This window comes from Suillus plorans (genome assembly GCF_016647745.1).
Source record: "Suillus plorans strain S12 chromosome Unknown HD556scaffold_6, whole genome shotgun sequence".
Lineage (NCBI taxonomy): Eukaryota > Fungi > Basidiomycota > Agaricomycetes > Boletales > Suillaceae > Suillus > Suillus plorans.
Window position 1 is genome coordinate 672,045 of NW_024537390.1, and position 12,511 is coordinate 684,555.

At 46.1% G+C, this 12,511-nt stretch overlaps 7 protein-coding genes across 7 annotated transcripts; 4 read left to right on the top strand and 3 right to left on the bottom strand.

Moving 5' to 3' along the window:
- Window positions 1-568: 568 nt before the first annotated feature.
- HD556DRAFT_1438234 (uncharacterized protein) lies at window positions 569-1,200 on the bottom strand (the record flags this gene model as incomplete). The annotated part of the gene is made up of 3 exons (XM_041305823.1): window positions 569-603; window positions 657-751; window positions 806-1,200. The coding sequence occupies 3 exons, from the start codon at window positions 1,198-1,200 to the stop codon at window positions 569-571; spliced, it is 525 nt and encodes a 174-aa protein (XP_041165377.1).
- A 299-nt stretch (window positions 1,201-1,499) lies between these two features.
- HD556DRAFT_1228619 (uncharacterized protein) lies at window positions 1,500-1,724 on the bottom strand (the record flags this gene model as incomplete). The annotated part of the gene is made up of 1 exon (XM_041297237.1): window positions 1,500-1,724. A coding segment is annotated over one exon (225 nt), but the record flags the coding sequence as incomplete, so codon positions are not given.
- A 2,731-nt stretch (window positions 1,725-4,455) lies between these two features.
- HD556DRAFT_1438235 (uncharacterized protein) lies at window positions 4,456-5,611 on the top strand (the record flags this gene model as incomplete). The annotated part of the gene is made up of 2 exons (XM_041305824.1): window positions 4,456-4,508; window positions 4,615-5,611. 2 exons carry the CDS (start codon window positions 4,456-4,458, stop codon window positions 5,609-5,611), a joined length of 1,050 nt encoding a protein of 349 aa, XP_041165379.1.
- A 181-nt stretch (window positions 5,612-5,792) lies between these two features.
- Window positions 5,793-6,630, top strand: HD556DRAFT_1438236 (uncharacterized protein; the record flags this gene model as incomplete). The annotated part of the gene is made up of 2 exons (XM_041305825.1): window positions 5,793-5,820; window positions 5,876-6,630. 2 exons carry the CDS (start codon window positions 5,793-5,795, stop codon window positions 6,628-6,630), a joined length of 783 nt encoding a protein of 260 aa, XP_041165380.1.
- HD556DRAFT_1221733 (uncharacterized protein) lies at window positions 6,631-6,885 on the top strand (the record flags this gene model as incomplete). The annotated part of the gene is made up of 1 exon (XM_041296816.1): window positions 6,631-6,885. A coding segment is annotated over one exon (255 nt), but the record flags the coding sequence as incomplete, so codon positions are not given.
- Window positions 6,886-10,212: 3,327 nt separating this feature from the next.
- HD556DRAFT_1217682 (uncharacterized protein) lies at window positions 10,213-10,455 on the top strand (the record flags this gene model as incomplete). The annotated part of the gene is made up of 1 exon (XM_041296725.1): window positions 10,213-10,455. A coding segment is annotated over one exon (243 nt), but the record flags the coding sequence as incomplete, so codon positions are not given.
- Window positions 10,456-11,235: 780 nt separating this feature from the next.
- On the bottom strand, window positions 11,236-11,388 carry HD556DRAFT_1215026 (uncharacterized protein; the record flags this gene model as incomplete). Its single annotated transcript, XM_041296659.1, has 1 exon — window positions 11,236-11,388. A coding segment is annotated over one exon (153 nt), but the record flags the coding sequence as incomplete, so codon positions are not given.
- Between the last annotated feature and the right edge of the window lie 1,123 nt (window positions 11,389-12,511).

Here is a 12,511-nt window from a genome sequence, read left to right on the forward strand (position 1 = left end):
AACGTATCCCTTGAGAATACAAGTTTCTTACGATAAGAAGCTTACGTTACTGTTTATTTGACCAACCAGTCTTTGGTCCACGTGATTTTAGAGACCGTTGTCTCTCCTGTTTTACTGTTTAATTGACCAACTTGTGCCTTGGTCAACGTGATTATTCTTGAGACCATTGTCTCACCAGTGCTATTTGTACCTATTTGACCAACCAGTCTTTGGTCAACGTGATATTACAGAGACCCCTTTGTCTCTACTCCTATTCGTGCCTATTTGACCAACTCGTGCCTTGGTCAAATCTACCCAGTTCATTTCAGTGCCTAGAACGTGCAATCTAGGCAAAGTTATTTGTACTTCAGACCACAGTTCTGAATCTAGGTAGCAAATCCTAGACAAAGCAATTGGAGGTACACATAAAAGCTCTGGCTAAGTTGATCACCTGATTGGTTTAGCGAGCCTCCCAAGAACTCACACGTTATCTACCACGAAAGAAGAAAAGTCGTAGACCGTGTTAATCGAGGACTGGCAAGAAGTCTTATCCAAGTGTAATTGTGGTGTCATTACATTCTTACACGCTTTATATAAGACCCTCGGTTATTAAGACAACGGCATCTAAAACAATTGATCAGCCAAGAACAAGAAAAAAAATGGGACTAAAAACTCACCCAGCAGATTTTTTGCTGAAGTCCCCTCAACTGGCATGACACCAGCACCCGTACTGCCAAACGATGCCTTGATTTTGTTGTATTTACCCCTGAGACTGCGTGAATTGTAGAATTTTTATTAATGGAATAAAAAATATGATTAGACTTACGTCCCAATACGATTGCAGACCGCATCACAAAATTTCTTTGGATTGACCGAGTATGCAGGGCCGTACTTGATGTGGTCCGTGAAGATGAGCTTAGTGAGAATGCTGTATATCTGCCCCTTATCTGAGCCTGAGGGACCATCATCTGCAGCAGCCATGGCTTTCTTGCCATCAGAATAAAATAGAATTCGACAATTGGCAGGGTGGGTGGTCAGATAGTTCACCAGTGTGTCGGTAAGTGCACGGTCATGGTGCCACTGGATGGTGAGCCGGGGTCCAGATTGTTCCAGAGGTGGGTGGGAGGTGGAATGACCTTGAATATTTGATTCCTCATCTATTGCCCCCAAGTGCAATGGAGTATGAGCATTGAGGCATGCAGAACGACAGGCAGGAGGCATGGTCCTTTGAATCTAGGTCATGGGCCAAGGTTTCTTCAAGACTATAGCTGAGAGTTCCAAGTATTTAGCTGGCGTCTAAGTGAGTTTTCAAAAGATTTTGAAAGTTACTTTGAGTATTACTAATAATTAGTGCATGTAGCAGGAGTTGAACTCATGACTTTCAAAGTGCAGGGTGGGTCATGTGACCATGTCACATGACTTGTGAGCAACATTAACCACTTGGCTATAAGGCCTTTCTTATATATAACTGCAAATTATACATATACCATACTCTACTCAGAAACGGTGTCTTCTGCCCATCATCTCCTCTCTACAGCCTCCTTGTCAGCTCTCTCTGTGTCTCTGTGCCTTTGTTCCTGTTTGTATTTGCCTTTCACCGTCTGAATGTCGCCAAAGTTCTTAGGAAGCAATCTTGCGTGCTGTTTTGTGTTTGTAAGTCCTGCATCCAAAAATGCTTGTTCGCATGGCACTGAGGAACCTTGTACCAGTAAATAATCGAGTGCAATGCAGCTCAGGATGGGAAAATGGGGAGCATTGGTCTGATATGTTGGGTGTAAGATAGCTGACTCGGTGCTGGATAATACAATATGAGAATGTACCTTCCACCATGCAAAAATTGATGATGCTTGCTGTTCTGATGAGCTACGTCTGTCAACAGCAAATAAGTCCTCTGTGAGGAAAATCTTCAACTCGGCTCAAGCGTCTTTGGCTGATAGTTATTCGTGAGTACAACAACTTTCTGTAGCCCTTGCAATCAAGCTACTTGAACTGGTGCGTGAAACGGCAGACAGTGCACTCTGTCTAACATTTGATGATCCATCTACTGCTTGCTGTGATGTATACAGCTTTTCATACTTGTCAAACTTGATCTGTGTCAGTAGTGTACTATGTGAATGACGAAAGATGTTGTTACTCACAACTTGCTCCATCACGATCCGAGCTTATGTTTGACCATCTTCAGACCATGCTGCCTTGAAGTACTTGTCTTTGACACATGGATTCAGGTCTGAAAATCACTTGTCAGTGATTAATAAGTGTATAGGATATACTAGACAAGACTGCTCATACATAAAAATGATGTGTACTGGGGAGCTGTCCGTCTTGTTGTAGTATTTTTCAAGGCTCTCGATGCCTGCCTTGAGTGCTAGCCACAGTACTGCCATTTTAAGATCAGCTGCAAAGTCGCACCATTTTGTGATGAAGTCTTCATAAAGCAGAAGGATGTGCCAGACAGCAGGGTAATCCTTGGCCGAAAAAGCTTCCTGGATTTCTGCTGCAGCCTGCAAGTCAGATTCAGAAATTTAGTAGCTTGCATATGTCAGCTGGCCTTTGTCAATGTTTGGCACATCATCCAAGTCATCTGCTGTGCTGGTGAATAATTTGACAGCCTGTACATGCATTAGGCTAAGGATTAGACAATTAATAACCTAGTGGTGAACCTTTCTCAAAATGAGTAAGCAAGTGATGACACTATACCATGAGCCCCAACAAGTCTTGCAATATGGAAGCAGCTCGAGCACTTCATTTCATGCATCTTGACAACACTTCTTGAAATATTTTTTAGCCTGTGGTGAATATCGGACCTATACTTGTGAATTAACATTATGCTATATATGATGACAAACCTTTGAGACTAACCTTTGTGATGAATCCCTGAATCTTCAAAAGAAGCTTTGAGACAGCTCATGTGTTCTTAGAGCTTGGAGCAGCTTCAACTTCTCACTCCAGGGCTTGAATGTCTTCTTCAGTATCTTCTTCATCTGCTTACAACAAGACCAGTTCAGATTGTGGTAGTATAATGGGCACATCTTTAAACTCTCTGTCTTTGCTCTTTTTTTCATGGAAGGCGAGAGTTTTGATAAGAATTTGCACTCAGCAATGGCCACAGCATGAGAGAAATGGCTGTTGACACCAGAATCAGACCAGTGTAAGCCTAGTATTATTCAATAGAAACTTACTGTGAGCGCTGCTGTTTTGCATCAAATGTGATTTTGTCGTCCTTGAGTTCTCCCCGAGACTGTTAAGACCGTGCACAAAAGGTAGGACTGATTCCAAGGGGCTTGGCTTCAGCTCGTGCGCTGCACCCCTTACCTGAGTATGTGCCCTTAACTTCAGAATGAAGTCCGGAGAAAGTCCAGTGAAGTCCGAAGGACTTCCGGAGAAGCGTGGGAAACTTCGGAAGGACTTTCCGGACGAGTGCGAGAAACTTCCGGAAATTACGATGGAGTTTCGTCCTGACGGGGATATGTGTAATGGCTACTCAGGACAAGTCCTGAGTAGAAGCAAACAGAGGAAAGGCTGAAAGGACAAAGTCCGAAGCAGAATAGGTCCAGAGGACCGCAGGAAAGTTCTGGAGGAACTTCCGGAAACTTGGAGGATTGGAGGAATGGTGGATTGGAGGAGTGGAGGAGTGGAGGAGCGGAGGAGCGGAGCTCCGGCCTAGGGAATTCCTCCCTAGGCCTGAGATAGATAATTACTAAGTCAGAGGACTAGAACTGTTATGAGGACTTAGGGTGAAGGCTAGTGCGAGGACTAATATGTGTAATATTCAGACTAAGGAAATACAGGAGTATCTACTGGGGTTTATATACTAGAGGCAAGTCTGTGCAGATCAGTAAGCAGAGGGGTAAGGCTATGTACAAGCATGTGGAAATGTATTAGAAAATAAGATGGATCATAGGAAATGAACTCGGAGATGAAATGAGGTACGGAAAATGAGTATAGTCTAACTTGAGAAGGAACGTACAAAGGGAAAAGGCACAGAAGATAGACGCTGTGTTAGGATGTTTGGCACCAGGGGCTCCTAGGGACCTCCTAGGGGTCATTCTTAGTTAGGATTCAGGGTTCTGGGGTCTCGGACCCAGTTGGCAGAGCTTTTAGAGTAGAAGTTTCCCAGGGTAGAATCATCATCATTCACCACCTGTTAGACATCTAGTGTCGAGGTGCAGCCTCTCCACCTGGTGACTAGAGCGAGCGCACATCACGGCGATCACCCTCAACGAACTCTGTCGACTCCACAACATATCTGGGTCGTACGACAATAAACCTCCACTTAGACGCATAGTATCAGATAGCAAACTTTCACCTCCCAAAGATTCAAACCCTGGTCACGCTCTGACAATTCTCTCACCACAGACAGATAACACTAGTACCACAAGCGCTAACTTACGATTCATACAACAACGACTCATTTTGTCGAAAGTCCCGAAGTCACTCGCCCCACCCATTCCGAATTCTTCTGTAACCGGCATAAGCATGTCAACGACTATTACGCCCCAGCCTAGTTTTTACGGAGACTACGAAAAAAAGTGAGGAACCTACCGATTGGATCCGGAAGTATGAACTTTCCTTTCCCTCGACATCTACAGACACCGAAAAAATCAATCACTTTGAACTACAATGTGCCGCTGCCAGTCCAGCCAAGAGTTGGTTCGCAACTCTTCAGGCATCAGACAAAGTGTTGTGGACCACGTTCCTGGCAGCGTTTAAGATTCGTCGGCCCCCACCGGTACAAGTAGTATTAACAGTCGCACAGAAGAAGGACCGAATCAAAGCATTAGCGTTGCAAGAGGAAGAGATTGGCATAATGATAGAAGAGGACAGAGGCAGAGAATGGGGACATGTGAAGTGGGCGAAGAAGGTCACAAGAATGGCTCAAGGTTTCAACGACGCGCAATGTCACCTGCTGGACGTGGTACTGGAAAACACCCCCAAAGTCCTACACGACTTCCTGTCAGACAATTACACTACGTGGACGGAATTCGAGATGGACGTCGCAAGGATTTCTGCGTCACAGCTGTTGAGAGCGAAACAACGACTTGTCACGGAGCGAAAGCTTCGTGAAGATGTTGACAAACTTCAGAACCAAACAACGAGCAGCCGCAAGACAACGTCACCGACCACGCAAGTCCCATATAGCGCACCACCTGCCTACAGATATGGACAACGCTATAGCAGACAGCCTGCAGCAACACCACAGCCCCAAACAATCGTACCTTCCCAAGCACCTCAGATATCTTTGTTTCCCGTACTTCCCCAAACACCACAGATCACCAACTTGTTCACATCCGCAGTCCCAGCAACACGGGGTAACCTATTCTATGGGTACAGAGGGTATCTGCAGATGCCAACTCGACGAGGAGGGTCACCTGCAGAACGGCTGAGAACTGCAGCTCAATACACCACCATTCCGCACCACCCCAATTCGGAGGCAGGAAGACAAGCCTACGCTCAACAAGTCCAAGAATGGCATACGCAGCATGGATCGAATGCCATCCCTAACTCACAACGACCCTACCCTTTGAAACCGGGCACGTCACCCATTGGGTCCAGAGAATGTTTTAGCTGTGGAATGGCAACAACACCTTCGCATCAGTCCTACAAATGCCCTAATGAAGTAGTGCCCATCTAGGAAACTAAATGGCGAGAGACAGTATCGTGTTTAGTCTCCAGGACGTTGATGTCAATGGCCACACCGGGACCAACCGCGAACGTTCAATTCATAACACCTGCAGCGGGCCCGCCACTAATCCAGTACGCAGCACCTCCATCCTCAGCTCCATATTTCCACCATCCTTACTTCACGGAACCATATGACGTCTACAACATTGCGGGAAACGAGTACGGACCACAGTAGTAGGGGACTTACCTGCAGTCCCAACTCAGAACACCTCAGCCTCACCTGTACCTACTGCAACCACAGGCACAGACACTGAAGACAATTCCCCGTCCCCCGACTCACCAGACACCGCATATAACATCCCACTCTCAGAGATCACGTCAGCCTTCACATCGCATTTCAGTACCTTGGTTCTCAACACGCCAGCCTCTCAGATGCAGGACATATTGAATGATGAAGAAACGGTCGATGAATTCATTGTGCCAACAATTGAAATCACCTCCCCAGAAGTTCAACAGAAACCGACATCGCCAGCAACACATGAAGCTGACTCACTTCTAGAAGATTTTCCGTTCTCAGATTTGGACTTTAGTTTTCTTTCTATGCCCAATTCTCCTTCTAGTACCTTCTCACATGTTGAACCGCATGACCCTGCTCCAGAAACCCATGTACAAAGCTCGTGGATCGCTGTACCTGACTCAGTAGACCAAAGCACATCGATCAATAGTTCTATCCCTACGCTAAGTCCCGTATCTACCTGTGAATCAATCCCAACGTCTGACTGCTATTCGCGCACAAATGATCAAACAACTGTTGATCTTTACGCTGTTTCAGAAAATGAGAACCCCAATCACGCATCAGAAAGCACCCCATTCATCACCCAGGTCATCCTATATGGACCCGGCGCAAAAACGACATGTTTTCATGTGAATGTCGACGACAGAGCAATGGTAAACATAATGGACCTAAAGGCCTTCAGCAAGGCATCACAGAACCTCAAGAAGCTCACGCAATCGGCACGCATTCTCTGAATGGCAAATGGCGTCGAAGTACCGTCACATGGAGTCTGGACAGGAACATTCCAGTGGAACAGGGCGAAAGTCCGAACATCATTTGAAGTCTTTGATAGCGGTGGTCTCTGGAACTTACTGATTGGAAAACCCCTTCTAGAACAACTACAAGCTATGCACGACTACGCAAACGACACCATCATCATTCCAGCCCTACCAAAACCGTATATAATTCATAACATAGCTAATTCATCCGCAGCACCCAAATCTAGATTGTCAGACAACACCATTCCGGTACATAATTCACAAGCATCAGAACCCCACGCACATAGTATGGAATTAGAAGAATCAGAACATCAAAATCGTAATATAGAACCAGAAGCACCAGACCATCAAGTACATAATAACGGCGCCGTCTACATAACCGTCACGGTTCCCGCAGATCCTGAGCAAAACATTTCCTCTCTTAGTCCACCAGTAATCGCTAATGAACATTTTGTATTTATAGTTTCTCCAAAGTACACGAATCAGCAGATTGATGCCTATACGGATACATTGTCCCATGCAGGAGCCCACATAATCACAGCCAACAGCAAGCCACAACTATCCCTGAAAACTGATATCCCGTCCGAAATGCCTTGTTCCCCAATCTTATTCACAGGAACAACTTCTCCATCCGACACCCAGCCACCAAGCACCTCAGTCTGGCCGGTACTTGAAGACATGGAGGAACAGAACCTGGGAGAAATCCCTGAATTCCCCGCATCAGCATCGGCACCCAGCGTGTATTCAAGACACTCGGACCCGTTCAATCCAGCAAGAGTAACGGAGATCATGCAACAGATCAAAATTGGGGACAATTTAAGTCCAACACAACGAAACCAGGTGCGCGATCTATGTATGGAATTTGCTGATACTTTTGCTCTAGCTGTTAGTGAAGTCTTCCCGGTGGATTTCAAAACCTTCAAGCTCACGTTTCTGGAAGGAACGAAGTTCACTACCAAGATAAACCAAAGGCCACTAACACCACCTCAACGCGCATTCTTGTACGAACGACTCAATGAATTGGAGAAAGCCGGAATAATATGTCACATCGACCCAGAAGAAGTCAAAGCTGCCAGCCCCACTGTACTCGCCCAAAAGGCACACAGCTCGGGAAGCCTTCCAATTGAAGAGCTTCTCCATCGCGTCAACGACCAATGTGCGGCACATGGATTGCCAACGAGGGATGACCTACCGCAAAGACCACCAAACCCGGCCGTCAACAAAGGTGGAAACAGAGCACCAAAGTGGAGAGTATGTCAGAACTTCGCTGAAATTAACCGCGCCAGCCAAATACCACCGGTGCCCCAAGGCGACATTAGAACAAAACAGCAATGACTTAGTGGACACCACTGGATCAGCGTAATCGATTTTGCGGCAGGCTTCTACGCAATCCCAGTAGATGAGGAAACTCAGCCATACTTGGTGTTTTACACAGAAGGCCAAGGATATGACTGCTACTGTCGAATGCCATTCGGGCTAACGGGTGCACCAACAAATTTCGGGGACATGGCTGCCATGGTGCTACGGGATCTTATCGGTTTGTTATTTGAACTCTATGTCGACGATACGGGAATGGCAGGTGATGTATTCGAGGAAAAACTAACACATTTACGCAGATTTTTCGAATGAGTCAGGGCTATGTGCCTCTCATTATCTCCATCCAAAATGCAGCTGTTCATGACAGAGATTGTCTTCACGGGAGCCAGGGTCGGACAAGATGGGATAAAGCCAGACTTCTCCAAGCTGTCGGCTGTTGTGAACTGGGGGATACCCAACACGATTCATAACCTTATGCAATTTCTTGGACTGACAGGCTATTTCAGATCATTAATCAAAGATTACGCCAGGAAAGCAGCACCTCTCACGGACCTAGTACAACGGTTAGGAACCCCCCCAGGAGGACAACATGTCGGACGATACAAGTACAGGCAGCATCTATGAATGACCCAGCTCAAATCACATTGGGGACCCAGACATACTGAAACGTTTTTAGAACTTAAGAGAATTTTAGTAGGTGAACCCATTCTGAAAGGACCTTGTTTCAATGGTACACCCTTCATAGTAACTACAGATGGCTGCCAAGAAGGATTCGGCGCGATACTAACCCAGAAGCATACCTCAACACTCCCGTCAGGAAAAGTAGTTACCACTGTCCACCCAATCTCATTCACGTCAAAACGAACTTCGGCTGCGGAAGAGAAGTACAAACCGTATCTACTAGAATTTGCTGCACTAAAATTTGGTCTAGATCAGTTTTCAGACATTATTTGGGGATCACCAGTAGAAATTGAAACTGACTGTCAGGCTCTAAGGGACACCTTACTAAGTTCGAAACTAAGCACAGCGCACGCTCGCTGGTGGGACGGAATACTGGGGTACCATATCGTAGACGTCCGTCATCGACCAGGAGCAACAAATACAGCGGCTGATGGACTTAGCCAAAGCTTTGTAACAAGGGAACATGCGCCAGGAGATGGAGCTGAGTGGACCGTCAACGAAGATTGGGAAGCAGCAAGAGGAATCATGCAGGACTTATTTGAGGTAACGTCAACGGAAATCACGACAAATTCTAACGATTCATCCATAGCTAATCTACGTCACCGGTTCCAACACGAACCCTTATTCCTTGAAGTCATCGAAGCCTTATGCGACCTTGACTCCAACAAACCAATCACCATCAAATGGCAAGCGGGTCACCGGGCCAAACAGTTTTTTATTGCGAATGATAAACTATGGAAAGTACCTAACGATTCTTCTGCTAGGGTTCGTAGTAAGCTAGAGTGCGTTACACAAGATGAGGCAATCAAACTCGCACGCAGCGAGCATGCTGAACATGGACACTGGGGACGCGACATGATCAAACTCCAACTTATTGACCACATATGCAGCCCTCAACTGGACCGCTCGATCACCAAAGCCATCATGGACTGTGGACAATGCAAGAACTTTGGAGCAACCCACCTGAACTCACTTCTTGAACCTATCGTTAGATGGCACCCATTCGAGCTCTTCATTGCTGACTATCTAGCAATGCCAAAAACAAAAGGGGGTTTTACCAACATTCTCTTAATCATTGATACATACTCACAGTTCGTTTGGGGTTTCAAGCTCAAAACTCACGGAACGGCAAAAACGACGATTGCGGAACTCGAGAGGATCCGACACGATTTCAACACGCCAGAAACACTTATGACTGATGGTGGAAAGCATTTTGATAACGCGGAGGTTCAGGCCTGGTGTGAAGAGCACGGCACGAAACACTACGTCACTGCTGCCTACGCACCCTGGGTAAATGGGTTGGTAGAAGGAACTAACAAACTATTATTAGGAAGGCTGAAGTACATGTGCGCACCCCACCTTGGAGAAGACAGTAGCACAACGATAGAACCCGAATCTGTCCCTACCATGTGGTCAAACCACTTCAAAACGGCAATTGAGCACCTCAACAGCCGTGTTCTGCCTTCATTCCAGTTTTCACCCAAGGAGTTACTCCTGGGCCTCGTCATCAACACTCCTCGCACCCCGCTCGAAGATACGACAAGCGCCGTCATCCCACAAGATGTTCATGTTCACTCTGCCTACGTAACGCAACAACGTCTGGACGCTCTTGGCAATGCAGTAGCCAATGCTATAAGACGGAAGGCAACGTTTGACAAACAAGTCCTATCATCACATCAAGGTGAGGTATCATTTAGTCCTGGACAACTCGTTCAAGTATATGCTAGTGACATCGACAATAACTTTAAATCTTCACGCAAAATCGTTCCACGTTGGTCAGCTCCACGCCGAGTAGTCACCAAACGCACCAACTCTTACTCGCTGGAGACGTTAGAAGGGTTCCCCATGCCAGGATGGCACCATGCACGACGCTTATGGTTGTTCTTGCCTTGAACAGGCACTCTGTTAGCGGAGATAGAGAATGAGAGAGTTAGTGAGACTGATGTTGTAGCTACCACTCAGTGAAGGATGTCAGCGACCCCGGAGCATTGCATTTTTAGAGGGGGGTATCTGTGTTAGGATGTTTGGCACCAGGGGCTCCTAGGGACCTCCTAGGGGTCATTCTTAGTTAGGATTCAGGGTTCTGGGGTCTCGGACCCAGTTGGCAGAGCTTTTAGAGTAGAAGTTTCCCAGTGTAGAATCATCATCATTCACCACCTGTTAGACATCTAGTGTCGAGGCGCAGCCTCTCCAACGCGGGTCGGATCCGGATGTTCGGAAGTCCGGAGACAGGTGATTACCATAAGGGGATGGGCGCTGATTTAAGGTTTGGGTTCGGATATGAAGCATAGGTCGGATCCAGGGATCCGGAGATGTGGATATCAGATCTGGCGTCCGGATATCAGATGCAGGAGTACAGGGATCCGGACGGATAGAGGATTGGGTCTGGAGACATGGACAGGAGGTCCAGAGGTCCGGATGAGGCGTGGGAACATCATCGGATGTTGGTCCGGAATGTGGGATATGACAGAGACTCTGCATACTCTTATTATTCATGGTGACATTATCAGATGTAAGATTTTGTATTTGTATGAGACTCATCAGAACACAGCATACAGAGAATTCCACATAGCAAAGTAGTACCTTATCACAAATACCATACTGTTTGAGAACATCATACAGTTCCACACCCAGATTCTCACCACTATGACTACCATCAATCTCAGAAAATGACAATAATTCTGATTGAAGCCACCAATGCTCCGACATCCAATGAGCTGTGACCGCAAGATAAGACATCATGATTTTGGATGTCCATCCATCAAATGTAAGAGAGATACAACCTGGAGAAGCCTACTAAACTTGAGCTATGTATATCATCCATGCAATGGTACACTTACCTGCAATTCATTTGCGAGATCTGCCTGTATTTCTGTGGCACATGCTAAGACTGATTTAGTAACTTTAGTTTGATGTGGAATATCTGCTGACTTCGTCTTATTGTAATCATTATAGAGTAGAAGTTCATGGAATGTGTCATGGTCAATAATCGAAAGTGCTTGGTTAGTTTCAACTATGAATCAGAGAAGGAGATCATTAAATTGCTCCTTAGTCCATTCCTCACCAGGTTTCTTGATGGTTTGCATGAAGCCTACTCTCTCGTATTGCTCATTATGTCTCTATTTGTCATGGTCATGGTCACTCTATGTAGTCCACAGCTATTCTACCTAGCTCATGGTCACTTTATGATACCAGTATTGCACTGATGTACTCCATTCCATGCAGAACAGCTTGTTTGGATATTTATGGACTTATTATCTCACTGATGTGTTTACTATACCTGGTCTCATTCCTATGTTTCACCTTACACTATCACATTCTAGATACTTATATGTGGCTTGGAGATTTGTATCTTTCTCTTTGTTGAATCAATGCCAGTTCCTGGCCTCTCTCTCCTCTCACATATTGTCTGCTTCCTCCGCTCGTTGAGTACCTGTTACAGTTTGCTTCAACCAACAAACTTGTCAACTTGACTCTCGACTCTCGAAACTCGTATAACCCCTTATTCTATTCTACTAACATGTCTGATCCTAGCAACTGGAACCCAGAAAGGGAGATTCCACTCCATTCCCAGCCTACCTTTGTCCCCACCCTGGAAAATTTCCATGAAGTCCTGCAGGCCATCACAGTGCTCAGACAAAGTTCCTACCGCCTCGATGAGCATCAGCACACCATAGGTTGTGCCCTCAAAGACATCACTGACAAGATTGCTGCCCTCAGATTCTCCACCATGCCACACAGTGCTGCAGGATACCACAATTCTTCAGGATTGGTCGTCCTGCCGGGGTGTCACCAAATTCCGGAAACCATGCCTCTTCAAGGGCAATGCTGCTGAAGTAGATAGATGCCTTCGTAGATG